General features: G+C 33.4%; 1 protein-coding gene across 1 annotated transcript; it reads left to right on the top strand.

Annotated features, from left to right (window-relative positions):
* Window positions 1-296: 296 nt before the first annotated feature.
* LOC128555597 (protein draper-like) lies at window positions 297-22,024 on the top strand. The gene is made up of 18 exons (XM_053538375.1): window positions 297-314; window positions 821-970; window positions 1,601-1,804; window positions 3,071-3,268; window positions 4,963-5,193; window positions 6,735-6,950; window positions 7,308-7,451; window positions 9,783-9,917; window positions 10,495-10,632; window positions 11,179-11,313; window positions 11,485-11,622; window positions 12,048-12,269; window positions 13,561-13,761; window positions 14,127-14,264; window positions 15,183-15,317; window positions 15,617-15,757; window positions 16,955-17,063; window positions 17,389-22,024. The coding sequence occupies exons 2-17, from the start codon at window positions 949-951 to the stop codon at window positions 17,029-17,031; spliced, it is 2,475 nt and encodes an 824-aa protein (XP_053394350.1). The 5' UTR covers window positions 297-314; window positions 821-948; the 3' UTR covers window positions 17,032-17,063; window positions 17,389-22,024.
* The last annotated feature ends 507 nt before the right edge of the window (window positions 22,025-22,531 follow it).

Genomic DNA, 22,531 nt, shown 5'->3' with positions numbered 1-22,531 from the left:
TTGCTTTGCTCATGAAATTATGTGCAGGTTTTCAAATTGTGTTTGATGATATATAAAGGGTATTGATATAATGATGAATAAGTACTTGATTAAAATGTCGTTAAAGACTAGTGTTACTGCAAATGATCTGTAATTCGATATTATCCATAGCAAATATTCTTTATCTAGCCATAGTGAATGTGTGGACAGCAAATGGGTAATATTTTGACAAAAACCCTGTGTTTGGAAGTTAAAACTTAATCATTAAAGCAAAAGTATTATATTTAGGAAACAGTTTAAGGGATAATAGATATATTGCGTTAAATATATTGCAGGTAAAATTCTGACAATTATCCTATGTATCTTTTATATATTTTTAACGCGTAACATTAGCAATGATTTACTATTAATTAAATCCTTGTATACTAGACATATGCTGTGCTCTTCTAAATGAATATGTAATAATTTATGTATCGGACCTAAAATCTGTGTACGGTATTTGTCATTAACTTTGAAGAGATTTATAGCTCAAGTTTCAGTTTCAATTGTTTTGCGAGGAGAGACAAAGAACACTCGTGAAGTAACAAACGAAGTAAGTTGAAATGATATGAGACTGAGGGAAATAAACAGAATCGCTATACAGAAACTTTGTCAAGATTGTTATATCTATTCTAGTCTCCTTTTTAGACTAGAGAGAGAGGAGAGAGAGAGAGAGAGGGGGGGGGGGTGGAGTAATAGTATTACTAAATAGATGTATATTATGTTGTTAAAATTGGAACAGTTAGTGCACCCCATTTCCACAGGCATGGCATATTGCAAACTGTTTATTTTCTAACTCCAGGTTGCGGTAATGTATTTCCTGGAGTACCAACCATTGGAGAAAACTGCCAGTATAGATGTCATTGTTATAACGATGACAAATGCAGCGAATCAAAAGGTTGTATAAACGGAAGATGTGAACATGGTTGGATGGGGCCACATTGTCAATACCGTTAGTTTCTTTATCAGATTTTTGTTGTGTCAATATCTGAAAACATTTTATAATATTTGTGAATAAGTTTTATTATTAATGATTGTTTATTGATATATAACATTTTTAATAAAGTTCACTATAAATATGGAGGAGAACTTAAATAAATGTATTTTAATTCTTCAATATAACATTTGGGGCTGTTTTAATAAAAAAGCATAAAATGATTTTTCTTGTGCCCATATGACATATCAGCTTCTAAGTCCGTGTGGACGATAACCACCAATTCAGTGTGTTACAGACCTAGGTTTAGGCTGCATATATCGGTTTCATATTTGGGCACACATTCGGATTAAAATGTATCCTATGGCCCATGTAGTTTGACTTTCTTGTTTTTATTATATTTGCATTTATAACCACTAGCTTCATTCTTGCAGCTAAAGATTGTTTGGCCCAGTAACGAATCGCTTCATTCGATCAATGAAATTAACGTTAGAAGATTAATTACATTATGACAGCAATTATGCACTGGTAGAGCACACTGCGGCTTAAATCCTTAGTCGGATACATATTGATGTAAAAAATATATATCTCTATTACAAAATATATATCCTTACATTTGTTGCAAGGAACACTATGTCTGTACTGCAGGTAATATTGCCAAAAATTTCAAGGAGACTGCGCAAGAAGGAGAAAATTTTATTCATCATTCGGACCTTGCAGTTGACGGCAATTTACAAACCTGCAGTGAAACAAATATTGCCCAATCCAATGGTAAACAAGCTTGGAGAGTTCAGTTAGACAGGACATATCGTCTTGTCGGAGTGAAAATTCATATACTGGACAACGATATTGGTATTGATTACTTTTTCTCAAATGTTTCTTTTTATTATTTCTAATTGGATATAACTTATAAACATGTAACTTATACATGTAATATATATGTAAAGGGCTGAGGATACAAACTTTTAATGGCTAAAATGATTGTGAAAATTGCTCATTTGTATTGTTGAAGTCGTTATTGAGTATATATTAGGTTTGACCTTAGATTACGTTTTTACTTGACAATGTTTCCAATACTTGCAGGGTTATTGTAACTATATATTACGGAAGGGCATTAGTGTCAAGTGCGTTTCATTTATTAACTCGAATTTTAGAGATACTAGCTAGAAATTCTGAGTTAAGTTACTCGCGAGTTAATAACACGAAATTTAGACTTCGCGTCTTGCCCTTTTATCCGCAAATTTTGAACGTCTGTCAAAGAGAAAAACTGTAATGGATGACGTTTGACTCTTCGAAGTGGAGTCATCTATCTACACATCTGTATATATATTGTACGCAACATGTAGCGACTTGAACACATACTATCATACATCAATATATGACCTACCCTATAGCCTTTAGAGCTACTCCAGATTTCAAACTGTATCCAGGATAAATCCTTCATTTACATGTTTAGCATGTTCAGGTGGTACGGACTCGAACTAGATCGAAAACCAACCAGATATGGTCCAAATAGTGAAATAATTTAAGTTTGAAAACTTCCCAGTCTCTTTCTATGACCTCTCCTCGAAATCTGGATCTTTCCAAGTACCCAGTCTTGGTCTGATGCATTAATTCACGTTGATGTAGAAGAACATCGACTTAAACATGTTTTAAATAGTGATATTCATTACCAGCAAATGTTGCTCGGTCATCTTAATCCTATGACACTGTACATCCAATGACATAGTAACTCGAAATTTCTACTTAATTACTCAAAATTTTGAGATACGTAACTAAATTTCGTCTTAGCAAATAACATACACTAAACACTAATGCTCTTCCGTAAAATATGGATAATTTAAAGGAAAATGAAAATGAATCCAATATGACATAATATCTTTTTCTGGCAATGAGCTCTGTATAATGATTGTTCTCATTGGCAAGCAAAATATTAACTGATTTTTCCTTTAGCACATGAGTTTAATAACAACTGAACGAAAATTATGGCAAATATCATACCTTAATTATAAAGTAAAACAACGAACTTTTAGGTGAGCTGATCATCACACTGTATTTGCTTATTATTATTATCATAAATGTATAAAAAGAATATATAAGTAAATCAATTTATTTCAGAAAATTTCGCAAGCTTTCGGATAGAGACAGGGCCCACGAGTTTGAGCTTTCCAAACTTATGTTACGAACAGCAAAATAAACCAGAATCCTCTGTGATCGAAATAATGTGTTTGGAGCCAGACGAAACACAGAACATCAGAATTACCCAATTGTCAGAAAATATTCCGCTGCGAATCTGCGAATTTGAGATATATGGAGGTATTGTAACAGTTTAGATAGTTTTTGTTTATATCATTCTTAGGCTCAGCGTACTTAACATTAGTGCATTTATTTAGTAACTGTTGTAGTCTAAATAATGAGACCTCGGGTAGACCGATTTTACATTTTGATATTTTACGTTGTCTACCTAGAGGTCTTAACCAGAAACAATCAAAACTGTGGTGGAAACTGTGGTCGATTGAAATTACGATTTTTCAGGAGTCACGATTTTTTTAGCCCTAACAGCTTACCTGTTGTTTCAAATCATAAATAGTAAATAAAAAAAACATAAGAACATGACATATTTATCAAGAATTTCTGTTGTAAAAAATTTAAACCTCTAACATTTCAATCGTCTTCATGTAATGGCGGTCGGAGGCGTGACCAATGAAAACGCTTCGTGTAGTAATGTGTTTACCTGTATCGGCCATTTTCCAATATGTATTTTATAATACAGTGAAACACCGCTCGCTCGAGGACGCAAGGGGATGAGCAAAATGCTCGAGATATCCATGGTTTCGAGCGACCCAAACATTGACCAACATACGAAGAAAAAATGAAATTTTATTTTATCAATTGTCATCGGGACCATTTGCAGAGGAAACGGTGATGCATAATAATAACAAACTCGTGACATTTGAAAAAACATATCACAAACGTTATCTATGATGTAATAAGTAATAACGTACTTGCTTTAATCTAAAGCAAACAGTAATTGATCAATATTTGATCAATAAAACTTTTCTTTAACCTTTCATCAATAATTAATCTCATTATTAGATCAAATATACCGACAAACAAACATTTAAGGTAGTCGGAGAATAGACAACGCAATTTTCACGGCGTGCGAAAATTTTTAATTAACCGATACATTCTGATCGCCGAAGCTGCGAAAAATTTTGACACCTCTGCTCGAGTTAGCCAGAAGCAACAAAGAGTAAATCAATACACAGGGACCAGGTGTCATGCTCGAGCGATCGAGTTATCGATGCTCGACCCAGCCATAGTAATTTCACATAGAAAATAGAAGGAAATCGGCCGGGACCACATGAATTGCTCGAGCGAGCCCGGGTGCTCGAGTCATCGATGCTCGAGCGAGCGGTGTTTCACTGTACTGAATTTTTTAACTGCCATAGTTTGAAACTTTTTTAAGGAATCTAGATAATATATACATCATTGGAAAGGAAACATTACAGGTTTTCTATGTATGTATTTCTTTTTTTTTTATCCGTTGCTTTATTATAACATAATTCCCGCCCAACGGATTCCGTTGGGTCTTATTTACGTAAAGAAGGGGACAGTGCTATCACATTCTTTTCCTTTTCTGGTTTGTACTCGGAGGCGGATATCGACAGTCAAAACAATATTAACGATATTCAACTCTCGAGTACAATTATTTGGACTAGTAATTGTTGTTGATCCGATTTTTGTCACAAAAATAGTTGTATTGTTTCAAAAAGGAAACACTCATACTAAAATGTACATATTAATAGACTATTTTTGGAATGTTTTAGATAACAATTAACATGTGATTTATTGCATATTGCTACATTTTTCTTAAAGAAAATCCGTATCATTTGATGAACACGTATAATCATATATATGCTGATAATAATCGCATCGCATACCGTTCGATTCCATATTCTGTTTAGACATCTGACAAAAATTTCCAATAAGACTTTTAATGTAATCAGGAAGAGAAATTGCATTCAACAAGCCGACAAACCAGTCGACAAATTATGAATCTTGGTTGTCTCATCGAGCCGTCGATGGTCGTTATCCTAATGAGGGTGAAGAACTGATTATTGAAGCGAATACATGCTCGAGAACAGACGGATTAGAAAACAATCCTTGGCTGAAAATAGACCTTCAACAAGACTTTAAGATACAAGATATGAGCTTCTATGGTCGACAATCAACATCAGGTATATATACCTCAACTTAAAATACTATACTTGTACTAAGTGTATTGTAACCTGTACATACTGAATAAACTCTGTAAAAAGATCCTTTGAAAGCAAGGAATGCAACCAATAATAATAATAGCAGACTTTGTTTGAGTTAGTATGTTCATGAGAGATAATGAAATGTGCAACACTTATCAAGCCCCCTAGCACCGGCTTAAGCGGAACTCTCCGAAACCGCTAAGAGAAACCACCTCTATTGATCTGATAAGATAATGCACACTATTGGCCCGTCATTTGATACTCTAATTAAGTATAACATTTACATCCTGTGAGATGCGATTCAAGATCTGTGTATATGTTGATTATATAATGCATATGGTATAATTCCTGAGTTCAGCATATATGTAGCCGCTTCGTGAAAACCACATTTACATGTCGTACTTGGATCATTATCTTATAAATGAAATGTCACAGGACATAATATAAGAATTGTCTAAGGTCTATAGTATCAGTGTATTTATATATTATATTTCAATATTTTATTATACATTCGCCTCTACGACATATACATTCCAATATAATTCTCCACTGACGGATGCCATATCATACTTATCCGATTACGTCACATAACCCTTCCCGTGAACGCTTTTGTTATTGTTTATGTCACACCTGTCAAAGTATAAAATTTTGAAATTTCACAATGCCTCCATGGCAGGACTTCATTCTGAATCCGTTGACGAAGACTGTGAGGGCTCCAACGACTATTGTGGCTTTCAAATACGACGACGGAACAAAGAATGCTGCTGAAAATGCCTTAGTTCGGGTATCCAACAATTCTAATTCATGCGCATGAGTCAATGTTTACAAATATAGGGAATTCCTATTGTCCGTATATAACTTTTTAATGGCTTGGTCAGTAAATATGATCTATGATTGTGACGTCGCTAGTCTATACATTATGTGGTGAATCCAGGTCTAACCTGTCCTTTTCTTGACTAGTCAATAACCTTGATATACCATGGTGTCGCAGGTTTTGCCCCTACTCCTTTCTTGAGCGCCAAATGTCCCGGGGGATTTTTTATGTATCTCTGACAAATGGGTTTTGTATAATAATAGTTACTACAATACAATGATAATCTATCATCTGACAATAATAACAAAAGGTTAACGTAAAACATTACATACGATATTTTTTTAATCATACTACAAATGCATTAAAAATCAATGTATGACTTAACTAAAATAATACATATATTGTGTGTATTATAATATATTTATTACAATATAATCATAATCTATCTATCAGATAATTGCGGACAACAATAACAAAGGGTTCACGGGAAGGGCTATGCGACGTTTTTGGATAAGTATGGTCGGCCACCGTCGATGGGGACTCGTATTGGCATGTAAAGGTCGTAGGGACGACTGTATTATAAATATTGGAATATAGTATTTAAATTTCACTGATACTATAGACCTTAGACAATTTTTATGTTATGATCTATGACGGGAAAACATACGACAAAACTTGCTCATTTAATATTTATATTTTGTATCAGAACAATCCAAGGGTTTCTACATATCAGTTGGTGAGTTTGCACATAGTGCAAATACTATTTTCCAAGATAACGTTGACGGGACGACCAATCCTGCCGACTATAGTCCCCGTAGCACAGAACTAACTACTGAATATGAAGCAAACGTGGTAAAAATTGGTATGCAACCATTCAGCGGGACAGCTACATTGTCAGTATGTGAAATGCATATATTTGCAGGTAAGATACATCATATTTTCTTTTCACACAGAAGAGCATAAAACAAATTAAAATTTTCGCTTCACCTTAAAACTGATACATTTCTATACCACTGAGTGTACTTTTAGGAAATCATTCAAACAAAGTTTAATGAAACAAGTGTTTTACTTAAGAAATGTTATGCATTAAACATTATTCAAAAACGACAAATATCGTATATGCTCTGGCGCATTCTGTCCTATCAAACTTGTTACAGATGTTCAGCATTTTGTTTTATATAACGCTTCTTGTTCTCTGTCTTCGTCTTTTGTTTAAATTTAAAACTTAAAACAAAATGTTTTTAAAATATGATATTCAGCAGTCACATAATTGCTTTAGAGTGTGTTGCGAATAAATGCGGCTGGAGCTGTGAAAAGAATTGTTACTGCAATGGAGAAATAACGGGGAAAATGAAAATAGACGGTATTTGCCCAAATGGGTGTTCTGGAAGATGGACAGGAAAAAATGATACATGTGATATTGGTAAGTCTAAATAAGATAAAGGTTAGGGTAGATTTCCCGGAAGCACATAGTACTCAAAACACAACCATAGAGTCATGCATCGTAAAGTAGGCCTACAACAAAGGAAGTTGTAACGGAAAAATATTGTAGATGGGTCGTTAAAAATCCAGCAACAAGTTATAAGTATATGCAAAATACAGAAAATAGGGGCTGGGTGGTAAAGAGTAGAAAAATGGATCGGATAGTGGGTGAAGTTGGAGCAATGATGAAAATTAAACAGAGAAAGCCACGCTCCCTAAACGTAGTATTCTTACTACGTCTTAGACACGCATGTACAAAAGGCAAACACACACACACACATACAACTAACATACACAGATAAACAGACAAGCAACTTGAGATAAAAATCACTGTGTGGCACTGCCCAGGACAAAGACGCATAGATTCTTACCTACACAAACATCAGTCGGTCATCGCCTAAGGACGGCCGGCGGAAGAAATTATGGTGGGCACGATAACTTACTCACGGTAAAAGGAGAGAGGAAGCAAATGCAAGAGACACGTAAATGAAAGGGAGCGGGATATGATTTGGCGATTGGGGTAAAAGAGGTGGAAGTGAGGGGAAAGCGAAAAGAAATACGAACAACAAACAAAACAACCTAAACAACTCAAGGTACAAGACGGACAGAAAACAAGTTGAAAATAGGGCATTGCCTTGGAACGGTCAGTAGCCTTTAGTGGAATCTAGGGGTTTAAATGCGTTTAGGGCTTACCAACCCTTACCCTATGTTTAACAAGTTAAACAAGGAGTCGCGAGTTCGATCGTCGGGCGGGGCGTATGTTCTCCATGACTATTTGATAAACGACAATGTGTCTGAAATCATTAGTCCTCCACCTCTGATTCATGTGGGGAAGCTGGTAGTTACTTGCAGAGAACAGGTTTGTACTGGTACAGAATCCAGGAACACTGGTTAGGTTAACTGCCCGCCGTTACATGACTGAAATACTGTTGAAAAACGGCGTTAAACCCAAAACAAACAAACAAATCATTAGAGACAAAATACCAGATGAAATAAAGTAAAACATAAAAATAGGGTTAATCTAAGGTATAAATACACCAATGTACTCAAAAACTTGTCTGAAGTCAGAGCATTTAAGAGCCTAACCTTTAAGGGCACGACTAAGCAAGATGCCAGACAAAATTCCACATCCTCCATCTGTTTGTATAGGATTTAGGAGAAGAACATAAAGTTGTCTTACACTTAATTACCCATCGCACCATCGAATAGAAAAGTGTAGCGATTTATTGTAGAGGGGTCAATCATCAAATATGCACTGATAATAAGGATTTTCCCATTGTATTCTCTTATGATACATTTGTTGACAAATTTTAAAAATATTTGATTATAAGAAATACGTTTACTTTTTCGAATTTTATAAAACAACATCTCCATAGCATACCGGATGGGTTAGACCAAGATTTAAAAGTTTTAAGATTTGTGTTATATTTCTTTAAAAGTTCAGACGAGATGTAGTAAAATAAAGTGAAAGCCTTCCTCAATTCATGATATCGGTGACCCTGTTGTATTAAGTGATATGTATATAGATTTTTTAACCATTAAAATCCTCTAACTTTGAGCAAGCTCTTGCATAACGAATAGATTGCGAAATATAGACAACGTGTGATGTTTGATTAGTAAGAATATGTCATAAAACAGAAAAGAAGGGATATTATCAGAGCGCCTTTTCTTATTGAACTTATTAATTTAAAGACAGTTTGATAAATTCATTGTGGGAAGAAACACAAACGTAATACTCTTCTTCTCATGTTACCTTTATAAAATATCTTCTTTCTTTACCTGTTATAGACCAAGTCAATACGTTCTTATACTTTAAACAACGTCAACGTTAAAGCCTTACTACACCAGTGGTATACCAATAAAACAGCTTTATTTCACTTCCACGAAGTCATCGTTATCGTTATACATCTTCATAAGTCATTCAGTGTACTTTTTCAGTCACCTATTGACTGGTATTTCGGATTGAGGAGCCCAAAGTTTCTGAATGATACAATTCTGCAAGTGCCAGGGACGTGTGGATTGCTACACATTGTGTTACTTTTCATGAACAGACATCAAACCTAGTCTGCTATTAGTTTGCTTGGTCATGTTCTATGTTTCAAAAAGATCTTCATAAAGATTTCAATGGATAAATCCTACGCTTGAAATAGAGTAATGCGAAACTATTAATGATATTTTTTACGAACGTTTGATATTGGTTTTAAATGAATAATTATTTAAACAATTTTATGTTCTCAGTGCAGATTTAAATAATATGTACTTTGTATAATAGAATGTAGTGAAACAGAATGGGGTGAAATGTGCAAACGGAAGTGCGGAAACTGCTTGAAATTTCCTTGTGATCTGAAAACTGGACAGTGTAGTGGTGGTTGCAGTGGACCCTGGCTTCCTCCGCTCTGCACACAGGGTAAGCAAGAGCTCTCTTACTTACATGCGTTTAAACTCCTTGCTTTTATGTAATTCATAATACAACTATGCAAGTTATAATACATCATAATTTGTCAGATAAAATCATAACGATATGGACTACAATTCAAAAGTCTGAAGTTATGGATTTCAAGTAAATCGTCTAATTTTGGATTTTTCTTGCCTACTGTAAGTTTGTCCAATGACTTTTTATCGATCATGATAACATTTTTCAGGAGAAGATTCATTCTTTTACTTTCCATCTTGATCATAACCGATAAATAGATACACATCTATTCCGCATTTAAGAAGCCTTTATAGGGCTTGTCTTTAAAGGCAGAATAATAGATAAACTATAGGGAAATCCACGTGCAAAGACCACAACTCTTGCAACTCTTGAAATAGTAACAAGGTCACTTTGAACGAAATTAAGGAGAAAGATCAAACCCCTTTTAGTTTTGCTCAGCTTCTTAACTTCTTTTCCTTATACTGAAGTAAGCATTGTATTGTGTCTTGATTGTAAAGCAGTTTCAAATAGTGATAATGCATATAAGTCCATGAATTTGTGCTATTTATAGTTTGTGAAAGCGGCACGTATGGCACAAACTGTCTTAAACGATGTGGACATTGTGTTAACGGAACTACCTGTGACATTAGGACTGGCTTTTGTCTTCAAGGTTGTGATCCAGGATGGCAGGGTGATCATTGTGACACAGGTTAATCAAGTGATATATATGTTATTTTAATGATAAGTTAGATTTTCAATGCATTTTACATTCAGTGTCAATATTTACACGTTTCAAACATGCCTCAAACTTTATAGGCAAAGGTTTATTCGTTTAGGTGATGTCGAAGTAAATGTATCGGTTTGAGATGTTTACCCTAAACGACATTTATCTAGTTACTTACTTCGCATAGCAATAATAAGCAACTTCGAGCTACACAATTACCTATCACTTTTAAGCTACATGGCTCATTGTGTCACAATATAACAAATAGTAATTTCAATAATGAAAAAACCATAGGCTATATAAATATTTTATAAAGCACTAGTGTCAGAAACTTACTAAATTGTCACAGTTTTCATTTATTTACAATAACGTTTTCATATAACTTCTTTCTGTATCTAGTTAAAGTCTGCTACAAATCTAAATGAATGACCTGTTGAGAGAAAAAGAAAGTATTTATTGATATTACTGTGAATCAATTTTTTAGCTGTTTTCTGTTCAATTACTGTTCAAATATTGTGGTTAAACCTATAGAATGCCCGTCACAACGTTTCGGATCAGACTGTAAACAACGCTGTTACTGTTATGACGGTGTCGATTGTAGTAAGGATTCAGGAAAATGCCCAGGTGACTGTGCCCCAGGATATAGTGGCATTCATTGTAATAATGGTAATTAGTTGTTTTTATTTCTATTTGTTTCGAGCACTGCAATATTTTACTACTAATCCTACGTTTTTTAAACATTATGCAGATCATTAAATTTGACGAAGTCAATATGTTATTGTTACTGATGCAAATACATAACATCGTTTTATATACTTATTATTTTATTTGCTGTAGTATGCCCTTCTGGTCGCTATGGACTTACGTGTGCGCACGCGTGTGGTAAATGTCGCAATGACCAGACATGTGACCGCATAAATGGGAGATGCAAGGATGGATGCAAACCAGGATATGAAGGGGCACTCTGCAAACACGGTTTGAACAACAAATTTATATGTAGAATCAGTTTGATTTACACTTACCAGATATACAATTAAAGGAATATAAAAGTGAAAGTGAAATGGTTGACTAGATATGCAACGAAATAAATATAGAAGTGGAAGTGATTTGATTTACTTAAGATACAGTTTAATAAGTATAAATTGGAAGTTATCTGAGTTAGTAAAGATACAATAAAGATAATAAATAAATATAATATTTTTATACTATCTTTACGTATGACAGTCTATCTAATATGTCTGGTTGTTTCTCGATATCTACTTTATAACATCAAATGTTTACTTTCTATGCATGTTACATTTGACAACTTTGTTATTTGACAACTTTGTTGAAGCAGGGTATTTTATCATTTTTTCAAAAGGCAACGATTGAAAGGCTCTCAACAGGTTTCTTTATTTTAGAGTACAATTTGATTGAAAGTATAAAGGAACACGTAGTTACAAGGATTTCATCAGTTGCAGCTGGTTGGGACGAGGAAAGAGCAATTGACGGTGATATTGGCCCGGATCCTAATACGTGCCAGTGCTGCAGTTCTACAGAAAATGCAGCTGTATCTTGGTGGCATATAGACTTAGGAAAACAGTATCCACTGAAATCAGTTGAGGTTTTCCCAAGAAGCAATGGTTTGTGTTGTATGATGCTGTGTTTTTAAAGATTAATATATATTTAGAGAGAGAGAATCTTGGGTTACTGTCTTATAAATTTAAATTTATTAAGTGACTCAAAGAAAATATAAAATTCGAAGCTCTAGCCTATACATTTAAATGCAGAAATCTAAAATTCTGAACAAACGCTATATGATGAGTCATTTTCCTGTTTCTCCGAGTGTTTCCGTTTTAGAAAAAGAACTTTTTATGGTAATTGCAAATAGGTAAGGAGCAGTGGTCTAGGGATAATGTGTCGACCGCTCAATCCAAAGGTCGTGGGTTCGAGCTCCTCTTGCGTCACGACCATACATTCTCATTTGACACCAGTACTGGTTTTTCCAGGGAGCTTACTCGAGAGTGGTTCCAATAAGCTTGAAGCTTTCGTCACAATTGACCTAAAACAAATTAGCATAATCCAAATACGGTATGCATACGTTATACCTTAGTGAAATGGTCTCACGTACCTAATAAAATCCCGTTTATAAAAATAATAGCATAAATATGTATTTAAGCAGTTATTCTAAAAGAATGGCGTCGTTTTGAAAAAAATGAAAAATAAAAAGGAAGCCCGACAAGCTTTATCAAGTAACTGACCTGTCATACCCCTTGATTTTTGCCTTTATTTTGCATGAAGGTAGGTTAAATGTCTGTATCGTTGTCCTGTTACTTCCTCACTGTTGGCCTTTAAGACATATCGAAGATTTGGTGCAGTGCTGTTGTAACTCATTGACAAATAGAATAACAAAGGAGAATCACTTGAGAACCAGGCATTCGATATGATAGTTGTATTGACTTGCTCTTTCATCATTGACACAAATGTACATACAACAGGTGTTTTTTATTTATTTTGTACATGAAAACACTTTTCGGTTTGAATGATTTAAGAAATAATAAAACCTAAATACTAGTAGGCATTTGTTGTTGAATAAAATCATTTTTGTAGGAATTCTAAAACAATACCATGCATGTGAACTTAAGAGCAATTAATTGTTTGAGATATTTTTCGATTCTAACACGTTGTCAAGGATTATTTTGTTCATCGTTGAAGGTATTAAAAGCTATTTGGTTGTTTTGTGTGGTTTTCTTTCCAAACGCTCCACTGTGACATTTGACGCTATATCGTAAAATAATTGTAACTTGCAAACAGAGTATGTGCTGCGTGACACACAAATCAGTCTTTTTTGTTTAATAGGGAAATAAATCAGGTCTTGTCAGAATCGAATATAACCCGTCAAAAAGCATATATGTTATGACTTATACATTTCAGAGAACATATTTCAGCAAACGCAAGGCTTCAACCTGACCTTGAAAAATTCAACACACGAACCTGGAATCGTTGTATATACCAATAGACAGATAGCAGACACTGAACCCGTGATTATTGATATACCGAACGTTCCAACGAAATTGATTGAAATACGCAGAGCCGGGAAACTCACTATTTGTGAAATAATGGCACGGGAAGGAGGTAAAATGTATTAAGATAAACCCTACTTAACATGCAAATCTGATGTACGTTCTAAATTTTGAAATTACCGATAAATACTCTTAGGTTTGCTGGAAAGTCTTTTGTATTTCCAATTCTGTTTATAGCATAACAAATACTGAATAACAGTCTAAAATAAAATTATTTTATACACAATGTACCACAATTCAGACATAAAACCTAATGATTAAGAAGTAATGTAATGTCAGGTTTGTACTATAACTTACACCAATTTTGAATATTTACTAGAGAAACTTACGTATTTAGATTCTTTCAACGGAAAAAAGTAAAATGCTGCTATTTCATTTAACAATAATGAAATAACTTATGTCTTGTTATGAGTCCAGACTGCTCCATTGGCCGTTACGGTGAGGAATGTGAACTGTTCTGCTACTGTGCCGACGGAAAACCTTGCGACAGAAGAACCGGAATATGTGCTACACCAGTTTGCGATGTTGGTTGGTCCGGCAAAGCTTGCAACACAAGTAACGCTTTTATTCAATATAGCAATTACTTTCAGTGAAATCATTAAAATTTGATTTATTGTTTTATAATGCTTACGTGCTGAAATATTAATTGCGCTAAGATCCGATTAATCCTTACTATACGAGAAAGTATATTTTACCCTTTTTTAAATTACTTATAGGGAAAAAATATATATTTGTATTACTATATTTGTTTATAATATCATTTTCTGGTATCTTTTGTAGCTGAAATGTTTTGTTCATAAGTGATAATCAGATAAATTCATACATTTAATTTTTCGCACTTTTTCATATATTTCCTTTGTACATATTTAGCAGCACAAAACACAAAACTTAACTAGGGCTATCACGGAATGTTATGAATGTATCCCTGCACACACTGACACGGCACATTGCACTTAGACGCACACACGAATGCATAATAATGTGGACTGTATTTATATAGTATAGTAACTGAAAATAAAGTCTAATAACACTGCATTTTATTTTTCTGAAATAACCTGACACGCACCATACACAACTAGGTTAACTACTGATCACTTCTGGTAAGTTTCATTAAATTATGTGTAAAGTTCAGGTGACTAGGCGCGCACAAGATTGCATATGCAAACTCTTTGTATATAGTGTAGTGACAAAAACCAAAGTCTCGTAACTCTGCATTTTTTTTTTCTGATAGAACCTTGCATACACTATTCACAACCACTGTTGTTACTGATCACTTGTGTGAGGGGGATGAGGATAATTGGTGCGCACAATATTGATTGTGTCTACTGGCAGACGGACGGACGAACAGACAGGCAGAAACTATTATACCTCCCTTACAACTTTGTTGATAGGGGGTACAAAAAATTACATGTTGAACTTTATTTGCATAATTTCAAAATGGTCATTACATGACATGGATTGTGTCTTTTTTAGAATGTCCCGAAGGTTATTACGGTCAAAACTGTGCTCTGAGATGCGGCAGTTGTAAACTCAATACATGTCACCCTGAAACGGGAGTTTGTGAAGGCGGGTGCTCTGAAGGTTTTACAGGGTGTTTATGTTCACAGGGTGGGCATCTTTTAACAGTGTCTTACATTATTATGATTTTATTGAGTGTACTGATGAATATATATTGACTGTATCATACAGTATTTTTCTATAGTAAACATTGCCACTGAATAAGGCGTATCTGCCTCCTGTCAGTACTAAGTGTCTAATTTTCTATTATGTTTTTGTTCAAAAATGTTAATCACAAGTTAAGGTATAAAGGCATCTAAAGTTTCTTTTGATTAAAAATTAAATTAATGATAATTGAAAAAAGAATCACTACCATTTAGTGATAATAATTCTTTGTATAACTGTATCAGAATGTCAAGCCGGATACTTTGGAATGGACTGTTCTAGTAAATGCGGAAAATGCAAACGTGGTGAAACATGTGACAGAATAACCGGAGTTTGCAACAATGGTTGTGAAACTGACTACGCTGAACCCAGCTGTAACGATCAAAGTAAGTCGAATGTTTCTTTCTTAAAAATGCAAAATCTGACTTTTAAAAAGTAAGTAAAAATAATCTAGTGACCGTAATGTTTAAGTAAGAAACAAACTTAAGTCATAGTATCTCTCTCATGTATCGTAATTTCGCCAATAGGTCCAGATTGCGATATTACAATACTGCGATTATAAGCTGTATTGTATTCTAATCGGAACTTCTAGCAACTCTGCGTTTAGCAATACCTTTCTTAAATTTATGAAATTTCTCATACATTTGGCAAAGTTTTGTTAAAGGATATGTGAAAATGTTAATAAAATCGAATAGTGCTGAGATAACATTTACTTATTTTACCCCTTTCTATCCGTTTTCAAAATGTCACAAAGCATGTTTTGTTCAACGAAAACAAATACAGTAGGTTGCAGTATTCAGAGGTGTAGATAGTTATTTCTCAGTGATATCTTGTCAAATATCAAACACAGCGAAATTTAAATATATTTCCAAGATATGACGGGATAATGAAGTTGCTTTCTTTGGTCATGATTTCCCTGCCTTGTACTGAACTTTGTTAGTTTGTAATTTCTAGACATTTCATTCAAACTTGTTTATAAAGACCACTCTTGGTAGAGCCAAAATGTGGTCTTTGTTTGGAGGTGGTCTTTATTCACAGGTTTAAGTACTCTGTAAATGTTAAAATGGGAAACAAAACATGTAATCTTTAGAACCAGGAGGTCTCTGTTCAGAGGTGGTCTTTCACACAGTTTTGACTGTGACTGTATGTCTATTTTTGTAATCTTTTAGAATCGGATTTTGATTTCGGAATAAATATAAATTATTAATAGTTTTTCATATTATTACTCATTTTATAAAATGTTAATGACTAATTTCGAATCTGATTAGTAGGTTTCAAAACCCTTTTGTTTATATATACCTTATTTTTTACTCTTATTTATTACACATAAAATTTGAATAATTTAAAGCTTCTATTTAGAAATTTGTAAATGCTCTTGACCTTTGCTACATACATATATGAAATGCAATATAGAAAATAATCAGGTCGCTTAAAGGGCTAAAGTATCAAAAACGTGGAAACAAAGGTGAAAAAAACGTCATTTTTTAATGAAAAACGGTCTTTTTGCGAAAAACAGAATGGAGTTTAGGGAATATGATTATGTTTTATCTCCATTTATGAAGAAAAAGACATTGTTTTTACAGGTACAAGCAGCTCCGCAGTAACGGTTTTCTCTGTGTCTTGCCTGTTTTGGTCGCTTGTACTTTTTCTATGCCAGTGAGGACATGTTGTTGAATTTTAAAGGACGTTAAAGTGAGTTTCCTGCACAATATAATGCATTAGGAAATTAATATATTTTGACTAAATGGTAATACAACACCTTTGATATATATGTAACGTTTGAATTTATTTTAAATGGATGATAACTTACATTTGCAAAAAAAGCTCATACTACGACATTTTGAACATCAGATTCCTTAAAGCTAGTACATTAAATAAAGCTGCTAGGTATAGCAAAATAAACAATTAATTATTTAATATCCATGTATTTATATCGAATAAATTTCAATGCACGCTTCCTTGTGCCTGTGTTCTATTCTGTAAAATAAAAATTTATATAATAAATCTTATATTTCAGACTTTTTGGATAGCAGTATTAACAAGGACCATTTTATCAAATGGCTTTGAAAACACTTCAGTGATTTGTACTACTTAAAAACTAGAAACAAGGCGTTATCATACAAATACTGAATATTTACCCTGTTGTGTGTGAACAAATTTTGTGTATATAAACTATTTTCATTTTGATGTTATATTAGCTTAAAATCTTTATGTTGAATGCTGCGTTTACTTTATATTATATGGCTGCTACATGATTTGAATATAATGAAGATTTTAGAGATGGTACCTAAAAATCAAATTCATCTTTTCAGCTTTTTATGCCCCCGAAGGGAGGCATATTAGTTTTCAACTGTCCGTCCGTTCGCTCGTTATTTCATTCGTTCGTTCGTTCGTCACAACGTTAACTTTTTGCATGAAGGCCATTTACTCGCGAACCACTGCACCCAGGACCTTCAAACTTCACATGCTGATAGTACTTATTGAGTACACGATCCCTATTGACTTTGGGGTCACCAGGTCAAAGGTCAATGTCACCAGGTCAAAGGTCGAGGCGCTGCGGGGGCATTTGTCACCATTAGTGACAGCTCTTGTTTTCAGAGTGAAATGGTAGCTAAGTGCACCAATATACTAAGTATATTTATGGTTTTCCTCTTCTCCATGTAAAAATAGAAATATTTGATATTTAAAATGAAATGACTTTCTCAAAATATCTCAGGATAACTCTTGTATTGAATGTTTTCCAATGATTTAAGGATTTCCCTAATTATAGCCTATATCAAAAGTTTCCACAGCTAAATGAATTCAATAGAGTATACTATAGTAGTATAGAGTAACTTTAGTCTACTTTCAACAGTTTCAAAGAGCCTATAGTGAACTTCCTTTTAAAATTTAATAAAATCAAATTCCAAGACAATCAAAGAGTCTAAATCTCCTGAAAAAAATCTGAGTGAAAGAGAATCACATGCTCTTTATTACAAGCTTACCAAAACATTACCAAACATTTACCTGAAAGAAGTTATAAAAGATTGTACAATATAAAGTTAACAAACTCCTACACCATTTTACCATCAGTATTTTCCACTTATGAATGCACACAAATCAGGTGATAATTGTTGATAAAATTGTAAATGAGGGGCCTCAACATTTTTTTTTTCAAGTTGTGTAAACAGTTCAAATTGTAAATCAATGTTGATTTCTGAAGTTACCCGCTTACTATGTTTACGACAATAAATAAAACGTCTTTTAGTTTGTTTAAGGTAGTTCACCTGTATCGGAAATCATCAAATAAAGTAATATCCATTATGCTTTTTCAGCATTTATTCGTTTTTCATGAAAAGCAATGATCGTGATAGTTCCATTCAGGGAATGTTGAATTGCTTAAAATACATTGCATAGAGCCATTTCCTATTAGGTCTCTTAAAATGTTGTAATTACAACCACTATCTTTAAACATTGTAATTTTATTTGATGACAATGACTTTTTGTGTTACATTATTTGCAGCAAAGTACTCTTGAACAGTTAGGGAAATGCTTTAAGATGACTAAAGTATAAGAAACACTTCCAAAATGAATCATTGAAGTGATGAGTATAAGCAGTCTAGCTATTTTGTTACACAAACGTGATACCAATTTAACTTTTTTATTTCTCATTGTTGGATATATGCATTTTATATTTCAATATATAAATTTTGTGTAAAACAATGTATCATCATTGAGAACAATAAATAACTTTGGCTAAAAGATGAAAACTTGATAACGTTTCACAATGTCTGAAAATTTCTTTGAAGGAATTTATGCATTATTTTACTTTATCTTCATGCACTACTAAACTTTCTATCAGGGCCTCACTACAACTTATAAAAGAACTGTCAATGTAAGCTATGAGAAAAGGATGCGTGTTGTATATTGAATACAATGAGATTTTAACAAATTTAAGTCTTATTTTGTCTGCCTGATCAGTCGTTGGAAGAAAGGATCTATCTGATCTTTCTTTCATTTTTGGCCAATGTTTTATGTTGGTTTCATTTTAAGAGCTGAAATAAGACTTTTCTCGAAACACATCACAATTAGTCTTAATAGTCATAAATCGATTGTATATATTATAAAATGATGTTTTCAATGCAAAATAATCATTAAATTTGAAAAAAATTGAATTTCGACCATATTTTGAGTAGATGCGCCTATTTCGGCAGCAATTTTTGCAATAGAAAGGCCAATATTTTGTCTCCAGAATGTGTGAAAATGCACAATGCATCCATTTGAGTCATATTCATGACGGAATGAATGATATTTCAGAATCAAAGTGAAAAATAATGCATACATGTGAAACTTTTACCAAAATTTACAATGAAGCGACCATAGAGCCTAAATTTAGCCCAGAAAATGTGTAGGGGGCGGCCTCACTTAAATGTCTATATTTCTCTTAAATCTCGAATTTTCACAATGAAACTTGTTAACATGTTCGGTATTACATCTTTCTTGAAAATAGAGATGAAAATGTTATGAAATTTGATAAAAAGATATTTCTTATAGGTTATAATGCAGTAATTCGGTCCAAAATGTGCTTCCGTGGTGTAGTCAAAGAAATCCCTAATAAATAGATCCTAATTTTTCCATTTTTCGCGCAATTGCGCGTAAATCGGGGGCCAAATGGACATTATTTCACTCGTGGAATGAATTATACATAAAATAGGACACGTTTCATGCTAATACTCGCATGTTTTTGAGTTGTTTACTTGAAAACGAAAGTAGGGTGTTTATTCTGCGGACCGCTTTCTGAAATGCGGCAATATGAGGGTATCTGACTTCAGTTGACTTGCATTTCACTGCATACTATTCAGCACCCCTTTTTCTTTTCGTTTTCTTGAAGCAAATGTATGGATATCTTGTGGAAAATAGGTCTACGACGGAGTGAAAATCTAGAAACTGTAACAAAATTGTTCTGAAGTAGCTGAATTTTATATGAAACAATAAACAATTTCTTTTATTGGTATATAGCCTTAATTGGTCAATTCAGAGTTGTTCCCCTTAGATTTTCTTGGGTAGGTACCATCTCTAAAGATTATGTTCATATTTTTCCTACTAATTGGGAATCGTAAATTGATAGTTTTCATGTACTTCTGTCTTTGCATTTTGACTTTTAATATAACATAGTTTAAAACTTGGTATTTATCACAGAGTTACAATACTTACCTTTACCATAGACGTACGAATCGAAATTTTTTCTACAATGTAGAATTTGATTAAACTCTGATTTTTCAAAACTTCAGGATATACTTAGAAAATCCAGCAAATAAAAAGATAGGGTCATTTGGTTGTTATTTGGCTAGTCTGGTTTGAAAAAAATTTGCAAATTTCAATAATGGGAGTGTATGCGAAGATCATATAACGTTCATTTCATTTTCGCGAGTAGAAATTTCCTACAATGCATATTTCAGTGAAACTTCTCACATTTGTAAATAAACATGTTACCTGGTACAATAATGTAGTTACTTTGCCGGCCGATCAATACTAATCGAGAACTCTAGTATAACAGAATAAAATAGACAGCGTTTTTTTCTGTGGGATGTATCATGGATGTTCTCCGGACCGTTAAGTTTGGGAATGATCATCATCCGGAAAGTTTGCATGCTGTGATGCATTTCACAGGCATCATACTGGCCAATTCTGTCTGTTCAAAATGTAAGATATCTTTGTTGTATTCTGCTCTATCCTGTATCTTTGATAGGTCAGTTAATGTTTTACGATATTGTAGTTTGTTTCATGTTTTGATCTGCTTACCTTTAATTTAGAATGCTAGGTACCTTATTACTGTAATGTAATTTTAAATTCTTTTTTATATTAGTTCAATTATCATTTTTATTGAACATCATATAAATGTTTTATGTAAAGCACTTTGGAACGTATTTTTATATGAAAGAGTGCTATATAATTGTGGTATATAGTAGTAATAATAATGACATATAGCCTATAATGTGGTGAAATAAAATGTATATGTCCACGTGCTTATGTTTGAAATATTTGTCCATGATTAAGTGAACATCATATTTCACGCTACTTTTAAGACATCATTTGAATTCTTTAACGTGTCAGATGACTTAATATCATATTTAAACTTTAAATAGATTGTTACAGTGCCATTTTGATAAATCTTCACACAGGTTGATTTTATTTCACAAAACGTTTTATTTTCATTTCCATACAGGCTTTCTAGATAAATGACGTAACGTCATCACTTCCGATTTAACAAACGTGCAGATCAGTCTCAATATTTCTGTTTGTAAATAATGTTTATTTTATATGCAACATGAAACATTAATGCAACAATTTATAACCCACGACGAATAAGCTGTTTTGTGATTAAGGGGAGTGTATTTTGAAAGATATCTAATTTCCAGTTGTATACAAGTTATGTGCAAAAGGTTGGTACAACGGCTTGTTGATTACTATATTTGTTATGAAATTAAAAGAAAATCTCTGCTCTATATTTATCTTTAAGTTTCATGAAGATCCATTAATAGATTGTTGTTTTGTTTGAATTGATAATTTTAAAAAGCTAAAGGGCAATTACTGAACACATTCTGATGAAAGACTCTATAATGATCTATATTTGTATTAAATGTCATTAAATTGAATAAAAACATTACTTTAAATGTTGGAATTTATATATTGTAAAAAAAGTAAAGGTCCATCAGTCTAGTTAGCTAAGAGATCCTGACGGAATCTAGAAGACAAAGCATCAAGATCAGCACCCTTACTGACCCTAAGAAACAGGCCACACGACATAAATCAAAACAGTGCAGTCCTGGTGGGATTTAAAAATGTATATCATCATATACTTTTGGACCTTCAGAGTGATTATACTTCAGGGATTGAAAGGACATGAAATTACCACCTGGTTTCTTTCCTGTCGTTGTAATATTTCTGTGCAAGTTATATTCGGCGTGAAGCCACATGACTGGTTAAGTTTCCGGACAAACTTCACAGAATGCAACGCCAATAACGTCGTTGTTTCCAGGAAAATCTTTTTCATTCAATCATTACCATTGCCACTTAATTTATTGGTGGGTGCTAGGGTATATATATATATATAGTCAAACCCGGCTGCAGAACCTCCCTTGGGGACTGAAAATGCTGGTATTTGTGAAAACATATATTTT

The sequence above is a fragment of the Mercenaria mercenaria genome, chromosome 3 (assembly GCF_021730395.1).
Source record: "Mercenaria mercenaria strain notata chromosome 3, MADL_Memer_1, whole genome shotgun sequence".
Classification (NCBI taxonomy): Eukaryota; Metazoa; Mollusca; class Bivalvia; order Venerida; family Veneridae; genus Mercenaria; species Mercenaria mercenaria.
Note: the sequence above shows the minus strand (reverse complement) of the source record. Positions and strands in the feature narration are given on the sequence as shown.